Source organism: Hemiscyllium ocellatum, chromosome 6 (genome assembly GCF_020745735.1).
Source record: "Hemiscyllium ocellatum isolate sHemOce1 chromosome 6, sHemOce1.pat.X.cur, whole genome shotgun sequence".
Classification (NCBI taxonomy): Eukaryota; Metazoa; Chordata; class Chondrichthyes; order Orectolobiformes; family Hemiscylliidae; genus Hemiscyllium; species Hemiscyllium ocellatum.
The window spans coordinates 15179966-15193151 of NC_083406.1; the positions used below are offsets into that span (position 1 = coordinate 15179966).

The following is a 13186-nucleotide window of genomic DNA, read 5'->3' on the forward strand; positions in this document are numbered from 1 at the left end:
TCCAAGGAGCAGGAGAGTCGACATCTCAGGCATTAGCATTTGGTTTGGATAGTTTACGGTCACTATCTTTTACTAGTTCTCTGGGATTATTTGGTTTACAGTGATAAACAAAAGCCTCAAGTAAGCCTTACTGAAAAGAGGCTCTTGTCTTAAACAAAATACAGTTCACTGTATGATACCAATCATGTACAAATTATATTAGTCGGGTCAATATTGCTCTTAAAACTATTGGGAGATCTGTGGACAAGCTCCCTGCCCTACAAACTCCGAAGATGTTCTGCCTTTTTTCCACCAAAGACTTCATGACATCATCCGATGGGGCGGAGCTTAACTCAAACTCCAATCATAACATTAAGTTCAATTACTTGGTACAAGAGTCACAGAAGTACAGCTTAAGAGGTTTCTTTAAGTAGAAAGATCTAGGGAAGGAATTCCAGAGGTAGGGCCAAGTAACTAAAAGTACGGCTGCCAATGATTGGTCATGAAAGCTGGGAGTGCGTAGAAGGCTAGAATTGTGCAATCGCAGAGATCCAACACTCATGGGACCTCTGAAGAATACATCTTTCATCAAAACCCAAAATCAGATGCAGACTGACCTGCCATTTATTTACAGAATTTCCTGTTCAATTCTAACACTTCAGAGAATGGTTTATTATAATGTAACCCTCTGTAGTTCAAGGAATTTTTACTCCATTAGTTAGGCAGTGATATTTTGAATGGATCATGCTTTTTCACTTTTTGACGGACTTTTGGCGGAAAGTCAAGAACCTGAGATTAAATACTCAGCACTGAGCAGCCAAAAAGCTGGCTGCACAACAATCAGAGGGGGGTAGTGGGAGCTGAGGCTTTCCTGGAACTTCACATCTGCCACGTAAGATTCTAGAAACAACATACTTATCTGAAGTGTCATTCAAGTAGGTACAAAAACTGTAAAAATCCTGGTTTTTGAAGCACTGTATACACCTATTTTCTGTCAAAATTCCTTCCCTTTGGAGATAGTGCACCTTTATACAGGAACAACAGGAGGCCACTCAGCCCCTCCAGTTGTTGCACACTGTATTGTCCGTTTAGTTTGTTTACTCTGAGGATTTATGTTTTTTTCACTTTGATTCTTTAACAATTGCGGCTGTAAAAATCAAAACAACACAAAACATATCCTGAAAATATGCAAATGGAAACAAAGGAAATTTAAAAAGTTATTTTTAAAAATACGAAACAGAAAGACTGTTTAGAATGCAAAATGAATTCTGTTGCAAACTACTATGGAGAAAAATACACAGATTATTTTTAAAATTTGAATTAGTAGGATGTTTAAAAGAAAACTAATATTAAAAAGGGATAAAGATCAGAGGATCAGGAAGAGATTGGACAAGACCTTATTAGTTACTGAGCTAGTAATTAAAAGGGCATGGCCTATTGACCCAGGTCATTGGTCACCCAAACTACCCAATGTAGATAATTTGAAATCAATGCAAAAATCTGAAAATAAAAAGCTGACATTCACAATGAAACTTGTGGACTGTCATAAAAAAGACTCACTAATGGCCCGTTGAGAAGGAAAGCTGTCATCTTTACCCATTCTGACCTATACATGACTCAAGTCCCCCGCGGCAATATGATTAACTGTTAACTGCTCTCTGATGCAGCCTACCAAAACACTCAGTTGTATCAAATTCAAAGTGGTCTCTTAGTAACTAGGGATGGGCAAATAATGTCAGCCTTACCAGAGACACCAGCAGGAAGTAAAACCTTCCAACTCAGGTAGAGGCAGCAGCATAGACTATAAGCACACTGCACAGTCATATGCGTCAAAACTACAGCCCCATGAATAGAAAAGCTCAGTTTATCAGTAATCTTAACAACTTGCACAGTGATTAGTCAGCAATGAACAGACAGGAATAGTTCAGGAGAAATGTTCTTCTGAGTCACAGACAGAAGGTAACATTGTGATAAAACTGAGATATTCAAAATGATTTAAGGATTTGATGTGGTAAATCAAGACAAACCATTTGGTGTGGTGGTAGAGGAATGGATGTCAAAGAACAAACAAAGAACAATACAGCACAGGAACAGAGCCTTCGGCCTTCCAAGTCTGCACCAACAGATTTTGCTCTTCCATATTAAAATTGTCTTCACCTCCACGATCCATACCCCTCTATTCCCTTCCTACTCATGTGTTTGTCCAGGTGCTTCTCGAATGCTACTATTGTGTCTGCTTCCACCACCTCCTCTGGCAGCATGTTCCAGACACACACTACCCTTTGTGTGAAAAACTTGCCTTGCATATCTCTTTTATACTTCTCCCTTCGCACCTTGAACCTGTGTCTCTTAATAATTGATCCCTCCACCCCTGAAAAAAGCCTCATGCTTTCCACTCTATCCATGCCATTCATAATGTTATGAACTTCTGTTGGGTCACCCCTCAATCTCCTGCAGTCCAATGAAAACAAACCCAGTCTATCCAAAGTTTCTTCATAGTTAAAATTCCCCATACCAGGCAACATCCTGGTAAACCTTTTCTGTACCCTCTCGAAAGCATCCACATCCTTCTGGTAGTGTGGTGACCAGAACTGTATGCAATATTCCTAGTGTAGCCTAACTAAAATTCTATAAAACTGCAGCATAACTTCTTTATCACTAGACTCAGTGCCCCTTCCAATGAAGGCAAGCAGACAATGAGCCTTTTTTTTAATATCTTATCTACCTGTGCTGCCACCTTCAGTGATCTGTGGACCTACATATCCAGATCTCTCTGCATATCAATACTCCGAAAGGCACTGTATAATTTCTGCCTGTACTTGACCTTCCAAAATCTATTACCTCAAATTTGTCCGGATTGAACTCAATCTGCCATTTTTCTGCCCTTGCCTCCAACTGGTCTATATCCTCTTGTATCCTCTGACAATCTTCTTCACTACCCACAACTTCGCAACCTCGTACCTTCAGCAAACTTACTAATTAGACCAACTACATTTTCCTCCATATCATTTATGTAGATCACAAACAGCAGGAGGTGCCAACACTGATCCGTGTGGAACACTACTAGTCACAGCTCTCCATTCCAAAAACCATCCTTCCACTACTATACTTTTGTCTCCTATAACTAAGCCAGTTCTGTATCCATATTGCCAGCTCACCAATTAAAGCATCTGACTTCATCTTTTGTTCCAGCCTGCCATGAGGGACCTTGTCAAACTCTTGACTGAAGTCCATGTAGCCAACAATATTCTGAGAAGTGGGGCATAAACTTAAAATTTGAGACAGACCATTCAGGAGTCATGTCAGGAAGCATATCTGCAAATGAAGGTAAGTAAAAATCTGGCATTTCTCTCCTCCAAAAATGCTGTTGAGGAGAAAAATCCACAGAAAATTTCAAAACTAATGGGGACACAAATTTTTTTATTAAACATCCAAGAACCACCAAGGCCGGTGGATGGGATTAAGATACTAAAGATGTCAAAGATATATATGTGATTATCATTTGGGAATTTTGCTTTTTAATAGCAGGTGCAGAGGGGTTCTGTAATCAGCTCTGAGAAGATGTCTTGTTTTACAAAAAGTTGTCAGGAAATCATTTGGAACAGTAACCTAAGTACATAATTTCCAAGAAAGCATGTGGTTCAGTTAAGTGCCTCATAGGATACTGTGATGTTAATTGATGAAATGTTGTCCTTCAGAAAGGCAGATAAAGCAGATTAAGTGCCACCAGTTTTGTTTGACTTCAGTTCAGAATAATCAAGATTTTAGTTCAGGAGAAAGTTTTCACCCAAGCAGGAAGATATAGGTTGTGAAGTCTCTAAGATGTGAGAGTTTGTGTTGAGGTTTACAAGTTGTCTGAGCTGAAAGGAGATTCAGGCCAGCAGAACTGGAAAGTAGTCATTAAATTATTTCAACTGCAGCAAGAGAAGAGCAGGAAGAGAACTGGAAAGAATTAAGAACTAAATTAGAAGTTGAAGTGATATTGCCTTGGGTTTGAGTAACTGTAAAGGATTTTGCTGGGAAACCAGATGAAACAGAATGAGGTTTTGTTGGTTATTTTAAGACTTTTCTCAATTCTCATAAAAAATAGTTTTTTTGATTAATAAACTTGCATTTTATGTTGATGAATATTGGCAGTCATACATGAATTTGTTTAATGACTAAACAATTTGATAAACAACTGCAAAAATTAAATTTAATGACCCACCAAACCAGGTTTTCACTCTGGGATCTGATTTGTCCAGTATTAACATCAGCTGCGATCACAACAATACAGATCAGGCATTATTGAAAGACAGAATATGCTCCTGCCATTCCCATACATGAGTATCCACAAAATAGGTCATGACCACCAAACTTTGATGTTAAAGTACATTACAAGCAAGAAAAAAGCACTAACAATACAATTGCCAATATCTTCAGCCCTACCCTTCATCTTCACATCTGAACAATTACAGCCACCGTATCTCATCTTGCAAATGCCGAATCCTGCCACGCGTCAAAAATATTAGACTGAAGAATCAATCTCAAAGACCAAAAGAGCATTACAGTCAATGAAAAGGTGTAGTCACTGCCTTAATATACAAAATATTGCAGCCAATTAAGTATAACTTATCCTACAAGCAGTAACAATATGCATGACTGACTTTTTTTTCTTTAATTTTGCTCCCTAGGTCCTTGCAAGATCAATCAAGCATTTTAATGGAATAAAACAAGAATTGTCAGCCAATGATATTTTAGTGAGACAGTGGTTTAGTCAACATGGTTCAGTACACAATTCCATCATCCAAGCTAACTTGTCTGACGTCCAACATCATTTTCCCCAAAGGAAACAAATTGTCTTTTGTTTAACGGAATCCACAACTACTCATTTTAGCGAAGCACTGAGACAAGTGCAGTCCAACAAATCAATGACTAAACTAACTGGGGTTATGGCAACACCAAATTGGCTACAGGTACTACTTTTTGTCTTGAACATCTTACACTGAACAGAAGAGTATACTTCACGTGTGCCCATCTACTGAAACATCTCTCACTTTACAATCTTCAGGTACAACCAAAATTCAACTACACACCCTGCTTTATATTTTTATGAACAAGTGCACAGAAATGGCTGAGGTTCACATGCAAGCACCTTGCAGACATGAATACTGAGATCACAAGATCAACAACAGCATCTGCAACTCATTGTTTCATGATTAATTAGAAATGAAATTAGCCTCATCAGGACTCCCAATTACTTCATGCGATGCACTAGACAATACTACCTAAAGAGAATGAACTCATTGACTGGATGACTGCTTGAAGACAAATGGAATCCCTATCCCATCCATTAGCAAAACGGCCTTCAGGAAATATGATTCCATCTTACCAAACCCTTATCTCCTCCGCCATTCCTGCAACTCCATGAATCTCAAGTGAGTTCAAAGTTTGAATCTTCCTCCCTTTTCCAGGAGGTTCTTGACTTCTTGCATTCCTGTACAGAATCCAAGGAAAAGTCATCTTGTGCCATCTAGCTCGCCTATGACATCAAATCTGTCTGTGTCATCACATTTCTTGCTGGTTCATCAATGCTCAGATGTTTGAAACATCTTTCAGATTTCTGTTCCAGTTCTTCAGCCACAGATGTACCATTTAATCTCCTCTTTCCTTTGTCGCAAATCAACATTCAGCTCCTCTAGGTCTGCAGGAGAAAAACAGAGTTAACACCCATTTCAAGACTGCTATGACACTTTTTTTAAGCACTGGAGCTTGTATCTTGGGATGGCACTTTGGCTCAGTGGTCAGCACTGCTGCCTCACATCACCAGGGTTCAATTCCAGCCTCGGGTGACTGTATGGAGTTTGCACATTGTCCACATGTCTGGATGGGTTTCTTCCAGGTGCTCTGGTTTCCTCCAACAATCCAAATATGTGCAGGTTAGATGAATTCAACATGCTATATTTCCCATAGTGTTCAGGGATGTGTTGGTTAGGTGCATTAGACAGGGGTAAATATAGGATAATAGGGAGGGGAATGCATCTGGGTGGGTTACTCTTCAGAGGGTCGGTGTGGCCTCGTTGGGCCAAAGGGCCTGTTTCCATACTGCAGGGATTCTATGATTTCCTCGGATCCTGCCAGATCTGCTGAGTTTCTCCAGTAGTCTCTGTGTTTGTTTCAGATTTCCAGCATCTGCAGTATTTATTCAGCTCCTCTAAGTTTCGCGTCAAATTATGGAGCTCTTCACCTTCGTAAATCCTTCCTTCTGCTGTCACTCACAAACTTTTAAATTACGGTCTCTCCAGTCATCATCTTGCCAACTTAAAGAGAAGACTGACCTCTTCTCTTTAACTCCACAACTTTGCTATGTTGCACTGTATCTCACAGTGAAGGTAATAAAATAACACTGGAACATTGGTTTATCACCTTGCCAGCTTGTAGCTGATATTATACTTCTCTTGTTGTAACCACTAATAGCCATAGTGCAGCTTCAGACACTTCATAAGACTATCATTCTGTAAGCTAAATGATGAGTTTTGTACAATAGGAAATTAACGCCAACAATTCATTACCCAACTTTCCATCTATTCAAATGAATTAGTGGAAACTATACTAATCACCAACCATGAAACTGACCTTCACCCTGAACACCTGCAGCCATCATGTGGACATCTGCACAGAAACATGAAAATGACAATTTACCATAGTCCTCTACTGTTTGACCAAACCAATTTGTGACTGTTGCACACACCCCAACAGAAAACAGTATCAGATGTAGTTTAATGACAACATTCTCATTTATGTCAAGTGCAGGTCAACACTAATTTGAGCTTATTCTTTTCTTACTTTGTTGTCTTAAATGAGTTTTAATGCAATATTTTATACAGAGAACAGTATAGCACAGTACAGGCCCTTCAGCCCTCGATGTTGTGCTGGTCTTTTATTCTACTCTAAGATGAGACTAACCAGATACCCTTCATTGTAGTAACTTCCATGTACCTATCCAAGAGTCACTTAAATGTCCCTAATGTATCTGACTCTCCTACCACTGCTGGCAGTAAAGAACCTACCTCTGACAGCTCCCCAAACCTTCCTCCAATTACCTTAAAATTACGTCCCCACATGATAGGTATTTGTCATCATAGAACCCCTACAAAATCCTAAAACCCTTACAGTGTGAAAACCGGCCATTTGGCCCAACAAGTCCACACCAACCCATTCCCCACCCTATTACTCTACATTTACCCCTGACCATGGCACCTAACCTCCACATCCCTGAACACGATGGGCAATTTAGCATGGTCAATTCACCTAAACTGCACATCTTTGGATTGTGGGAGGAAACCCAAGCAGACACAGGGAGAATGTGCAAACTCCATTCGCAAGGTTGGAATCAAACCTGGATCCCTGGCACTGTGAGGAAGCAGTGCTAACCACTGAGCTGCCATGGGAAAAAGTCTCTGGCTATCCACTCGATCTATGCCTCTCAATATCTGGTACACCTTTATCAAGTCCCTCTAATCCTTCTTTGCTCCAATGAGAAAAGCCCTAGCTCCCTCGGCTTTTCTCCATACACATGCCCTCCAGTCCAGGCGGCATCCTGGGAAAGCTCCTCTGCACGCTCTCTAAAGCTTCCACATCTTTCCTACTGTTGATCTTGTGAGGTGACCAGAACTGAACATAATATTCCAAGTATGGTATAACCAGGGCTCTATAGAGCTGAAGCATAACCTCACAGCCCTTAAATTCAACCCCCCATTAACAAAAGCCAACACCATATAACCTCTTAACAACCCTATCAACCTGGATGACAACTTTAAGGGGTCTATTGACATGAACCACAAGATCTCTTTGTTCCTCCACATTGCCAAGACTCCTGCCTTTAACCCTGTCTTCTGCATTCAAATATGACCTTCCAAAGTGAATGACTTCACTCTTTTCCAGGTTGAACTCCATCTGCCACTTATCAGCCCAGTTCTCTACCCTGTCAATGTCTCATTGCAAGTTACACACTATGCACAACTCCACCAACCTTTGTGTCAAGGTTAGAGTGGTGCTGGAAAAGCACAGCAGGTCAGGCAGCATCCGAGGAGCAGGAAAATCGATGTTCTGGGCTGGAGCCCTTTCATCAACATTCCTGATGAAGGGCTCTGGCCCTAAACGTTGATTTTTCTGCTTCTCAGATGCTGCCTGAGCTAATGTGCTTTGCCAGCACCACTCTAATCACCAGCATCTGCAGTGCTCACTTTCGCCTCTACCAACCTTTGTGTCATTTACTAACCCACCCTTTCACTTCCTCATTTTGTATTAGTGCGATTACTAACTTGGAAAGTCTGAGCAGGTAATGTTTGATGCTGAAAGCTCCCAATCAGCTGTCAGACAATACTCACAGCTCTTACTAGAGCGCTGTGGGTTCAAGCTGTACTACAGAGACTTTCAGTACAGCACTGAGGAGATGCTATACTGTCAAAGGTGACACTAAACTGAAACCTCATTCATGCTCTCAGGAGCAATTAAAAGATCCCACAGTGCTATTTTGAAATGATCTCAGTAGCCAACAGGAAACAGAGTAGACATAAGCAGGTCATTTTTAGATGGCAAGCTGTGACTACTGGGAACAACAAAATGATCTATGTGCATGACTTGGATATAGGGACCAAATGCATGGCTTCTGAATTTGCTGATGACACCAAGATAGAGAGAAAGCGTACAGTGTGCAAAGGGAGAGAGACAGGTTAAGTGAGTGGGCAAAAATCTGGCAGATGGAGCATAATGTGGAAAAAAAGTCAATTTGCCCACTTTGTCATGAAAAACAGAGAAGTTGGATGCAACTTAAATTGATAATTTGCAGAACTCTGCGATACAAAAGCATCTAGAAGTCCTGGTACACAAATCACAAAACGCTAGTCTTCAAATACAGCAAATTATTAAGAAAGCAAATGAAACAATATTCTTTATTGCAAGGGAATACAGAATTAAGGAAGCAATACCACAGCTGTACAAGGCCTTGATCAAATCACGTCGAGAGCATTTGCCAGTTTTGGTATCCTTATTTGATAAAATTATTTTTAGGTCATTACATGTGAAAAGATTCAGAAAACTCATTCCTGGCATGAAAGGTTTAATTTATGAATTAAAGTTAGATGCTTTGGGCCTTACCTCTGAAATTTAAAAGAATGAGACAACCACCTGATGAAGGAGCAGCGCTCTGAAAGCTAGTGCTTCCAATTAAACCTGTTGGACTATAACCTGGGTGTTGTATGATTTTTAACTTAAAAGAATGAGAGGTTGCCTAATTGAAGCTAATAAGATCCTGAGGGATCTTCATAAGATGGATAAAGAAGAATGTTTCCACTTGTCAAAGAAACTACTTTTAGGGGACACTGCTTAAAAACAGGAAGCCTCCATATTTAGACGGATAGGAGGAATAAAGTCTTCTGTCAGAGAATTGTTAGTTTGTAATATGCTCTTCCTGAGAAAATAGTGGATGTCGGGTCATCAAACTTAATCAAGACCGAGTTAGATTAATTTTTAGTAGTCAAGGGAGTCACTCAGATCACCCATGATTTTTTTGAATGGTGGATAGGGTTCTGAATGACCTACTCTTGCTGCGACGTCCAATGTTCAGAAGAGATAGATTCTACACTCCATTAGCCAAGTTAATGCTTAACTCTCAATCAAGTATAAAGAAAAAAACTATAAGAACGTAAGAACTAGGAGCAGGACTAGGCCGTCTGGCCCATCAATCCTGCTCCGCCATTCAATAAGGTCATGGCTGATCTTTTAATGGCCTCAGCTCCACTTAACCACCCTCTCAACATAACCCTTGATTCCTTTATTGTTCAAAAAAAATCTATCTTAACTTTAAAACATTTACTGAAATAGCATCAACTACTTCACTGGGCAAGGAATTCCATAGATTCACAACCTTCTGAGTGAAGGAGTTCTTTCTCAAATCAGTCCTAAGTCTGCTCCCTCTATTTTTGAGGTTATGCCCTCTTGTCCTAAGTTCACCTGCCAGTGGAAACATCCTCTCTACTTCTATCTTATCTATTCCCTTCATAATTTTACATATTTCTATAAGATGCCCCCTCATTCTTCTAAAATTGCAAATCGGCTTCCATGTTCCCTACGTTACAAGTGTGGCCACACTTGAAACATTCTTCATTGGCTGAAATGTCCTGTTGTGATTGTGAAAGTGAAGGTTGTGAAAGGTAGTACAGAAATACAATAAAGTCTTTTTTCCTCAGGACAGGTCAATGAAATGGGAAATAATCATTTTTATATCTTGTACTAAAAGATATAGGCCATTTAATAGAACAATATGATTAAAATCATTTGGTTTCACTTGGTCATTAGGCAACAAGTGTTTTCCTCCAGTGGGCACTGATGCTCAGTATCACAGTTCATAAGTTGAATGGATTCCAAGCTCTCTTATTAGATAACTATCCAACTTAAGAAGTCAGAAATCTCAAACATTTTATTTGACAGATAAGCAAAATCTATTCATTAAAAATACATTGAGACTACGCAATTTTGTGGTCATGTATTGTTACCTAGCAGAACATAGATGCAAATGTTATGGATTCTTGGCAGTCAGGTGATACAGGGACAAAAAGAGATCAGTCAGCCTCTAAATTCAATTTTAGCTAATCTGAATCTCACACCATCTACCTATTTTTCTCAATATCCTTATCCACCAAAAATCAAATCAAAAGAGAGAAAATCAAAGGTTAGATTTTAGATTAATGATCTTCCATCAGAGTAGATGATGCCAGACCACTGTCTACTTGAAATATTTTCTGTTTTTGTTTCATATTTCCAGCATCTGCAGCATTTCATTCTTGAAAAAAATTCCATGCCAGTCTTGAAATTGAATACTGACCTCCATGCACAACATCTTTCGGAGAAAGAGAGTTCCAGCTTTTGTGTGAAATGCTGCTGGACATCACCCCTGAATGGCTCAACTCTGATCTTAGGGTTACGCCCCCTTGTTCTGAACATCTCCAGAAGAAATAGTTTATTTCATCCTGCTCACATTGAGACACCCCGAGGGTGTGAAAACTTTGTATAAATGTAGGTTAGTATATTTGCCTTAAATACTTTAATTGCCTTAACATCACTCTCATAATCACAATCATAAAACCCTGTAAACTTAATCTCTTATATTCAATGCAGCAGAAGCCAAACTTGCAAAGTTCCAGGAGCAGAAGATGCAATGTTACAGACAGCTCCCTCTCCATCCTCTACCTTCTAGGTAGGGACAGTGTTCATGAGTCCCAGCGAGGGAACCAAGAGAAAACTGGTACAACGTTACAGGCCCCAGGGGAGGAGAGAACCCTCATAGAATGACATCCCCAATGGTGGTAGGGAGCTTTACAGAGTCTGAGGAGGGTGGTAGGGTGATGGGGAATTCACTTTGTTGCCAGATTTTGGGTGTTTGGCAGGAGGGAGGTATACAGTGCAGGGTTAGAGATATGGACAGGGTGATGAGTACAGAACCTCAGTGTTAATGATAGTGAACTATGTCTGAACATGGTTCCTGGTGTAGGATGTACTTGGGGTAGGGAAGGGGTTAAGGACTGCAGGAGGAGAATCAGATATCCTTCCGTACGTTGACAGCATTGACCCCATGACACACCATCATGAAAAGATAGGAGATAGGCTCCCTGATTGGGGGTATGGGCACATGGTGCTGAGGGTGGACAAGGGAATCGGGGGATAGAGATCCCAGAGGTGGGAAAGGAAAGGGGATGATGCTGGAAGTAGGATTGCCATTCTTGATTGGGAATGGGGTGTGGATGGCAGAGTCCAGATCCCCTGGGATGAGGGTGGGAGTGAAGTGGACTGAACAGGTACAGATCCCTGGGGAGTGGGATGTAAGGGTCAAGGTCTCATGGAGTGGGTGTGGGGGTGGACTGAACAGGTACAAAGCCCTGGGGAGTGGAGTGGGCGGGTCAAGGTCTCATGGGATAGGGGTGGGAGTGGAGTGGAGTGGACAGGTACAGATCCCTGGATAGTGAAGTGGGAGGGTCAAGATCTCATGGGATAGGGGTGGGAGTGGAGTGGAGTGGACAGGTACAGATCCCTGGGGAGTGGGATGTAAGGGTCAAGGTCTCATGGAGTGGGTGTGGGGGTGGATTGAACAGGTACAAAGCCCTGGGGAGTGGAGTGGGCGGGTCAAGGTCTCATGGGATAGGAGTGGAGTGGACAGGTACAGATCCCTGGATAGTGAAGTGGGAGGGTCAAGATCTCATGGGATAGGGGTGGGAGTGGAGTGAAGTGGACAGGTACAGATCCCTGTGGAGTGGAGTGGGAGAGTCAAGATCTCATGGGATAGGGGTGCCTATGGCAAGGAGTAGAGGGATATTTCGCTCGAGTGGTATAGGGGTACACACGTACACCCCAGGACTGGGGTAGAGGATGGAGACACAGCCCCCTGGGGTCGGGATTTGTGGTGTTGGAGTGGAGGGAGGGGGTCACCTCGGCAGGTTTACTCACCCTATCGATGGATCCGGGCACCAGCCGCTCCAGGAGGCGGCACAAGACCACCCCGTCCCTCAGGGAGCTCTGCAGAAAAGCCTCGGGGTCCGACACGGTTTTCTTGGGGGAGTCCAGGACCCCGAGGGTAATCAGCCAAGTCACCGTCTGCTCGGCGGAGCTCATCGCCACCGATCCCCATTCACCGAGAGCGCGGCGATCCGAGCCTTGGGCCCCGGGACAAGAGTCCCCTGCCTGCTCCCCCCGGGCCCCGGGACGGTCCCGGTCCCGGTCCCGGTCCCGGTCCCCGCGGTTCACTGCTTCCCGAGGTGCCGGCTCCGAGCCCGCAAGCCCGGCATCACTCGGTACCGACAGAGCGGTGTGTCCTGGAGGGAGGGAGGGTGGGAATGCCCGGTCCCGGGGCTGGGGCTCTGCCTGCCGTACCCCCTCCCTCTCCGCTCTCCGCTCCCCGTCCCCCGTCCCCCCGGGCGGGTCTCTCTTTGTTTCTCCGGGACGACCGCGGCTCCGAACCTGCCGCCCACCGCCGCCGCTCAGACTGAGCCCGGAGCCGGCTCCTGCCGCCCTCTAGTGCCGCCCGGGACCCAGCAACAGAGGAGGGCCCGGACACCCCGACAATACCCCCACCCCAACCCCGACAATTACCCCCTTCCCCTACAATTACCCCTTCCCCGACAATTACCCCCCTTCCCCGACAATTACCCCCCTTCCCCGACAATTACCCCCAACC

At 42.8% G+C, this 13186-nt stretch overlaps 1 protein-coding gene across 1 annotated transcript in view; it reads right to left on the reverse strand.

The window, feature by feature from the left end:
- The window catches only part of LOC132816363 (rho guanine nucleotide exchange factor 7-like), a 136371-nt gene extending 123432 nt beyond the window's left edge, over positions 1-12939 (reverse strand). Inside the window, exon 1 of the mRNA XM_060825825.1 lies at positions 12460-12939. Within this exon, the coding sequence (XP_060681808.1) occupies positions 12460-12624 (165 nt within the window). The 5' untranslated portion in view covers positions 12625-12939. The remainder of the gene's footprint in view (positions 1-12459) is intronic.
- Between the last annotated feature and the right edge of the window lie 247 nt (positions 12940-13186).